Source organism: Akebia trifoliata, chromosome 4 (assembly GCF_017979445.1).
Source record: "Akebia trifoliata isolate Shusen 1 chromosome 4, ASM1797944v1, whole genome shotgun sequence".
Classification (NCBI taxonomy): domain Eukaryota; kingdom Viridiplantae; phylum Streptophyta; class Magnoliopsida; order Ranunculales; family Lardizabalaceae; genus Akebia; species Akebia trifoliata.
Genome location: NC_141378.1, coordinates 31,560,120 through 31,568,258, shown reverse-complemented (window position 1 = coordinate 31,568,258; position 8,139 = coordinate 31,560,120). Strand labels below are relative to the sequence as shown.

The following is an 8,139-nucleotide window of genomic DNA, read 5'->3' as shown; positions in this document are numbered from 1 at the left end:
AAATCCTGTTTCTAAGGAGGAGATAAAATCTATTATTTTTGAATCCCAAAGAAATAAGCCTCCAGGACTAGATGGATTTGGATGCAAATTTTTTATTTATTTGTAGGATATTGTTGGGGAGGATGTATCTGCAGTTGTGTTGGATTATTTGAGAAAGGGGAAGTTTTTTTTTTGCTAAGCAAGCAAGAAGAAATTGTATTAGATTATAAACAAATATACAAAGATAGAACCCTAACGAGTTACATATCTAAATTGCGGAAGATCTAGCTTATCTCCCATATAAGCATTTTTTACATTTAAAGGCAAATCGCAAACTCTTTTGAATGTCGACGACTGAAGGTTCTGGATAGCAGCATCAGCAAGTACATCTGCCGTTGCATTAGCTTCTCTCCAAACATGGCACACTCGAGCATCTACTTTTGAAATCAAGGATCTTGCCTTAAATACCCATTCATCCAATTTCCAGGAGACCGCATGATGTGCAAGACCATTGACTATGATAGCTGAATTCATTTCAACAATGATATTCTTACCTTGTATATCAAAACTCCCCAGCGCAGCTACCAACGCACGGACTTCTGCCATATTGTTTGTCGCCATTCCAAAGTTCCAATGACCTGCTTCCACCAAATCACCATGTTCATCACGTAAAATAGCACCACCACTTGATAAACTTGGATTACAAATTGCTGAACCATCAGTGTTTAACTTAAACCAACCATGGGGCGGTCTCTTCCAACAGATTTTAAGTAGACAACATCGAGGGATCTGTTTACGATGAATTCGAATATCTGATAATTTTCGGAGAGCATCATCTGAAGATGGGAGCTTGAAAAATAAATGTTCCTCCTATTCCTTTACCCATTTCAGACAATTATTAATAACCACTCGACCTGAAGGTTTCGAGTTTTCAAAGATACATTTGTTTCTAGTTAGCCACATTAATTTGTTTAATCCCAAAGGAAGAGAATGCCAAGCGTCTTGAAATATTCAGACCCATTGCCCTTTGCAACTTTATCTATAAGACCATTTCCAAAATTCTGGCAAACAGGCTATCCGTCTATCTTACACATATTTTTTCTTCAAATCAATCGGCTTCTATCAAGGGGAGAAAAATCCAAGACAATATCCTTTTAGCCCATGAAATGGTTCATAATTATCATTATGTAAAATCTCTTGAATCTTTTTGTGCCAAAATTGATATTAGAAAAGCCTATGACTATGTGAATTGGGGCTTTTTGAAATCAATTCTTTTTCAATTAGGATGTCCTTCTGTTTGGATAGATTGAGTCATGGAATGTGTTTCCACTCCAAGGTGATCCACTATCTCTTTATCTATTCATTCACGTTGATTATAGAAGCATTTTCTTGCATTCTTAATCAGAAATTTTTTTTCAAATCAGTTGAGTATCCCTAAAATTTTGGGTGTTCAAGGTATTACACATCTAATTTTTTATGATGACGTCCTAATTTTTTCCAATACTAATGTATCTTCAGTATCGTCTATTCAAGATGTTTTGAATTTATTCAACAATGCTTCTGGCCTTCAAGTGAATGAAGCAAAGAGTTAGGTATTCTTTAGTGATTCATGCAAAAATCAGAACCATATTCTATCTATTCTTGGGTTTTTGAAAGGTACTCTTCCCATCAAATATTTGGGTCTTCCTTTATTTTCATCATGATTATCACATACTCTTTGTCAACCTCTGATTAATAGAATCTCTAAAAGGGTAGAGGGTTGGAGAGCGAACCTATTGTCCTATGTGGGAAGGCTAGAATTAATTAAATCAGTTTTATCTAGTTCTCAAGTCTATTTGTCTGCCTCTTTCAATTTTCTGGTGAGTGTCTTGGAAAACATAAAAAACATTCTCAACAATTTTTGTGGAGGGGTCCTTCTCTTGTGCGTCCTATTCATCCTATTAGTTGGGCAAGAGTATGCAAACCATTTGAAAAAGGAGGTCTTAGTATTCGACGGCTAAGGGATATAAACAAAATTGGTATGGCTAAGTTGTTTTGGAGTTTGGTGGAAAATAAATCCATTTGGGTGGACTAGATGAGGAAGAGAAATGTGGGTGATTCAGATATTTGGGGATGTCTACCTCCAAATAATGTGTCTTGGGCATGGAGAGGTATTTTAAAGGAGAGGGAATTTGTTCAGAAGCATGTTCGATTTTTAATTGGCAATGGGGAAGACACTTATATTTGGAGAGATCCTTAGTTAAAAGAAGGGAGCATAATTTATAGATTTGGCAATCAGGTTATTAATCAATTCGATAGTCATTTAAATGTGAAGATTCGGGATTTTATTGTCAATAGATTTTGGAGTTTTCCAAGACCATATAATGAACGAATGCAATTAGCTATGGATCAGATTTCAGTCACTCAATTCACATCGAAATCGGCTCATGAGGCATTACATGAAGGGCGAGGGTCAATTGGTTGGAAGAAAATTATTTGGCACAAGTACCGTTGTCCCAGAATTTCTTTTATTTCCTGGCTAGCTGTGTAGAAGAAATTAGCTACATTAGAAAATCTGAATAAGAAAAGTTTTAAATGGGTATCACGGTGCTCAATGTGCAGTAACCATCAAGAGACAAATGACCATTTATTCTTTTGATGCCCATATACATAATGGATTTGGATCCAATGCTTGAAGAAGTTTGGAAATATCAGAGTTGGAGTGGCATCAAAAGAGGATGAAATTCAAGTGATAAATAGTGTGCATTTTCATTGTAAACAGATGACACAAATGTTACACTGAACGTTTTGTACGGTAATATACTATTGTTGGAAGGAACGAAATAGTTTATTTGATTTTAGTTTATTATTTTGTCTTTGAAAAGGGTTTTCCTAAGCATAATGTAGGCTCTAAGGATGTTTTGATGTCAGGGGTATTTTGAAAATTTGATCATTTTTAGTGATTTTTCTCGTAAGGCTTCTTTTTATCTGAAAATGATGCTTTCTATATTTTTTGGGTTAAATTTTCCTAACATAGCGTGGTTTCTAATGTTTATTTATTTGAAATATCTCATCCGAGCTTTAAAAACAAATCTAGTAACAAATAAAAGCATTGGAATATTCATTCATCATTGGGAATCGTGGCAATCGGGTTGACTAGTTGATTAATCAGGCGAGTGCGAAAATGGGGTGTCTACAGTATCATCCTTGGACAATAAAATGATGTATTCAACAGTTCGGTGAGCATTACATGATCATATCTCTTTGAAGCAAACACAGTATCTTTACCCCCCTAGATTTTAATTTTTCCTAATTAACATCCCATGCAGTCAAATTTGAGAGCCAGTATTTCCAATCTTCCACCAATACTTCCTTTCTTATGAATTTGTCTCATTTACTTTCCTTAATTTGCGAGAATTCTGCGATGTGATGTGGAATGCATAACCATACATAAAACAAATATGGGCTTCCTTGAAACCTTGTCCCTTCTTCTGCACTCACATTATTTAATCTCTCAAAAGTCTCCGCGAGTATTGTGGGAATCAGGTTAACCTTATTTTTAAGTTGTCCAACATTGTATGTGAAGAAGCCTTGCAACTGATGATCCATCTTGAAGGAAACCATAAAATACATTGATAGTACCCCCAAACACAGGGTAAAGTCTCTAGATCTCTTGTGAGGTTCTAAAGCGAAGTCTCTAGGATTTGCACGTTTGGGAGTTCGGTGTACTTGTAAGAGTCTTCGCATGTTTAGTAAACCATGATGAATCTTGTTGCTTTTAGGCTTAACTCCTAATCCTCTTGAGAATTCTTCCGTCCATTAAGATTGCAATAGAGATCAGATCATTGCACCTAATGTGCATATCCCCATAATATTGCAAAGGTCCTCGTGAGTTGGGCAAAGTGTGACTGAACTAAAACGGAATACATGATAGTTAAGGTCTCAGAAAGTAACAGCAACATGTAAGAGATTCCAAAATTGTTTGGAACCAAACCCATCAAATTGAGATGATTGGTCTCTAGTATGATCCAAAACTATCTTATATGATTGTTGTCTAGAATTTTAAAATTCAATATTGTTTGCTTAATTGTGATTCATTTTTTGATGGTGGCACATTAATCTCTTCAAGTGAACCTTCTTCCAATGCTCCATTGAAATTGAATGTGTGATTTTGGAATCTATTTTAATTATAATGTTCTTAAAACCATTTCAAGCACCATCTGTCATAGATTGAAACTTTTATTTTTTGAAAAGTGACGCTAGAACAACAATGTTATTTGTTGCTTTCCACCCTTTAAAGTCCTCACTCCTCCAGGTAGGTAAAAGACCTTTGCGTACATGATTAAATCCAACTTCTTCTGAAGATTGTGACATTTCTAGCTAACTAAACCTCCTAAATGACTAATCATAATTGCATCACTCGAATCATGCGACCTGATAATCTTCGAAGGCAACTCCATTTTTGGATCATACATCGAATTGTAACCCATCCCAAGGTCTTGCAAGGAATTTTAAGGTAACCATAACTATTGAAGTGAGCCATAAGCTTGTAGTGAGGGAACACTTGATAAAGAGATGTCGAGTATCTTTCATATCTCATTCAATGCGTCTAAATGCCAGTTTATTCTTCTTTTTTCCCTCTATGCCTCATTAATAGGTCTGGCTCCATGAAGCATTTTGGATCATAATGTTTTTATTTTTGTTGGTAGCTTCCAAGACCATTTATGATGCGATCTTTCTATGTCCAACCCAAACACTGCAACAAAAGCCATATTGATTTAGAAATAAAATAACGAAACTTACACAAAAAAGAATTAACTACAATACTTCATAATGACCATTCAAAAATATAACCAAACTTAACATAATAATAAAAAGTGTTAAAATAGAATTGATCAAAATTACAAAGTTAAACTTACTCGTATATTTTTTATTCTTTAATAGGTTATTTTTCATGCTCATAAACATGCTTAGTACTTAAAATTGTTGTCATTATTTTGTAATATTCAGCTTAAATTTTTTGAGTTAATGTCATAACTATTTTGATTTACCCCTCAAAAAGTGAGGTGGGCATTTATGGTTTTGGCCCATCTTCTTTAGCTCTCATCGTTCTATATAAGCTTCTTTGGCTGAAGTCAAGCACTCAATTTTAAAAATTGTTCAACATTAAGTTGACTTGGCCTCATGTTGTTTTGTCAGAGGCCAAAGATGCTGAATCCGCGATTCACTTTCTTCTTCAATCTATTTTTATTTTTTCTAGTTTTTGGATTCAAAGAATTGAATTGGACTTAAAAATGGTTTAAAAGTCAAATGTTCTCACCAGAGTCATCTGACTGTATCCTAAACAAGACAAGATGTGAAAACGAGGATTTAAAACCATACAAGGACCTACTAAAACCCTAAACCTCTGACTTAACTTTCTTTAGAACCATTTATCTCCCTTCTCCAAGGTTCACATCTAACACCATCCATTTTATTTCTCTATGAAAAGTAGCATTCTCATCAGATATGTGCATTTGTTTAAAATATGTGCTAAGTTGGTTACTCAATGCATGACACCACATACAATTCTTCAGCAATTTTCTTCTTTGTTTGTTTCACCACCAATCTCCCTATATATGCCACTGTTTCTGCCACCACCCACGTTTTGGATATCTTGGATACTGTTGTCACCATCCAATCTTTATGGAAATCACATGACAATCACCACTGTTATAGACTCTCACCTACCACAAGATAAAAGGAAAAAAATCCTTGAAGGGCAGACTAAACTTTTATTGATAGTCTTATTAATAAAAATTACATCTTTCACATTGATGTGGATTTTCAGATTACATAGTTAGATTCCACTTTGCACTATCAATGCACATATCACAAATCGAAAAATAGTAAAGACTTTAATGTTTCTAAATTTCCATAATCCTATAAGAGCTAACAATGGTCATCAAAAATAAATTCAAAATAAAAATTATCTAACAGCAATAAAATAAAATTTTATTGCTCATGCTAGATAATTTTAAAATCCATCAAAGATTACGTTATCCCGAGTCATCATTATCATTCATGGGCCTGATAAGATGCCAAAATTTAGATGAAGAACACTTTCCTTACTTAGTAAGCAAAGTTTCATGACGGCATCAGATTGTGGCATCCAAAAACATGATCCAATGCCACAGTGTTGTACAGGACGCAATTCTAAGAACATAAAAAGAAAATTATTTTCACCATTACATTTTAATTTTGAGAGTTTGGTGGCCATATATTTTAAACCACCTTGGATCAAGAGAAAAAGTAAAATAAAATAATTCGTTTTTACCACTGGAATGGTAGGTTTTTCCTTATGAAATCTGTAAGGGTGCGATGTTAGACTTCCAATTCACTAACACTTTCCTTAGTAGTGTAGTAATATTTTAAGCCTTACTAAGGGTCATTTTGCTCAAATGGATTACCACATTGGCAAAGTAACACCACATGCCTCATTAGTTCCTGAAAAAGCTTAGATAAAAAAAATTCGATTTTTTTCCCTTTTGGACTTGGTCCAACGTTTTGAAAATGGAAGGCTAACTTCTACCTAACTCCAAAATTTAAATTAAAACTCAATGGGGAAAAACGACTATTTTTAATTTTTAATTTTTTTAATTTTCATTGAATTTGTCCTATACAACCTAAAGCATCGGATCATGTTTTTGGATGCCACAAGTTGAGACCGAGGACCCTTAGTATGGGTGGAGTCCTGAATGAGACAAGACATGAAATGGGAATTTAAAATCATTTGAACTTCAAATCTAACCCACAATCGATACATTTTTTGTTTAAGAAAGGCAGCATTCTCATAAGATGTGTGACACCATATGTCATTCAATTAAAAATATTTTGTAAGCTCTGATAACTCAATGGCCTGACACCATCTGTCATTCTCTAGCAATTTTCTTTTGTCCTGATAAGGAACAATCTTCAAAGACCCATTTTCAAATGTTTCATTAATTTAATAATATAAGGCCTGTTTCACCATCAATCTCCTCATACCACCATCATTATCATTATCTTTGATACTGTAGTTAACATCAAATTTTTATGGAACTCACATGACAATCGCCACCATTATAGAATCTCTATTGCCAAAAGATAAATAAGAGACATAATTCCTTAAAACAATCTAAAATTGTATGGATAGTCTTATTCACCATAAATATTACATCTTTCACGTTAAAATAGATTTTTAGATTATAATTTTACTCCACTTTGAACTATTTGATTAAAAATCGTAAAACCTATAAAAATAGTAATTTAAAAAAAAAAACTATTAAGATTTTAATGTTTCAAAATTTTTATAAATAACAATACATAACGACCGTCTTCTAAAATAAATTTGAAGTCAAAATATTCTAAAATAGTTCAAATAGAATTGATCGAAGAAGCTATATCATATACACCTCGGAAAGTGTGCTAAATCCTACCTCACAATCTTGATACATAGATCTCACATTAAATGCTCTAGCAAAAGAATATTTTTTGATGGGTACTTGTTAAGATGCATTAAATACACCTTCCAAATTTATCTTCCTACCTAAAATGCACAAAAAATTATTATATACACCTTCAAATTAATTTCCTACCTAGAACGTAGTAAAAATAAAATATACCAAAAATACTCTGAAAGGTTTATTTCCAATTTTTATTTAATGCATTAAATACACCTTCGAAATTTATTTTCCTGTCTAAAATGCACTAAAGAAAATTAAATACACCTTCAAATCAATTTTCCTACCTAAAATGCACTAAAGAGAGCAATACCAAAAATACTCTGAAAGGTTAATTTCCAATGTGTATTTAATGCATCTTCAAATGTGTGCCTAGGGCACACATTAACAAAACCATTTTTTGACATCGCTTGCAAGATTTGCATGTTAGAGGTCGATTTTAACCCTCCACCCTAGGTTTTACAATCGATATGTTTTAACAAAAAAATTAAAAAATGCAAACTCGAAATAGATATTTTGATACTAAAAAAGTATTAAATGTTCTTTAAACATGCTCAATGATTTTTATTTGTTTTCTTTGTTTTTATACTCGTCATAAAAAATTTTAATTAATAAAATAATATTCATTTTGATATACGATCTCAGAGTTATATATATTTAAAATTAATGTGTGCATTTAGCCTTTTAACCCATCTTCTTC

The 8,139-nt window shown here is 33.1% G+C and overlaps 1 protein-coding gene across 1 annotated transcript; it reads right to left on the bottom strand.

Moving 5' to 3' along the window:
- Positions 1–231: 231 nt before the first annotated feature.
- Positions 232–865, bottom strand: LOC147404721 (uncharacterized). Its single transcript, XM_086437894.1, has 2 exons — positions 862–865; positions 232–689 (listed from the first exon to the last, which is right to left on the bottom strand). The coding sequence occupies exons 1-2, from the start codon at positions 863–865 to the stop codon at positions 232–234; spliced, it is 462 nt and encodes a 153-aa protein (XP_086294020.1).
- Between the last annotated feature and the right edge of the window lie 7,274 nt (positions 866–8,139).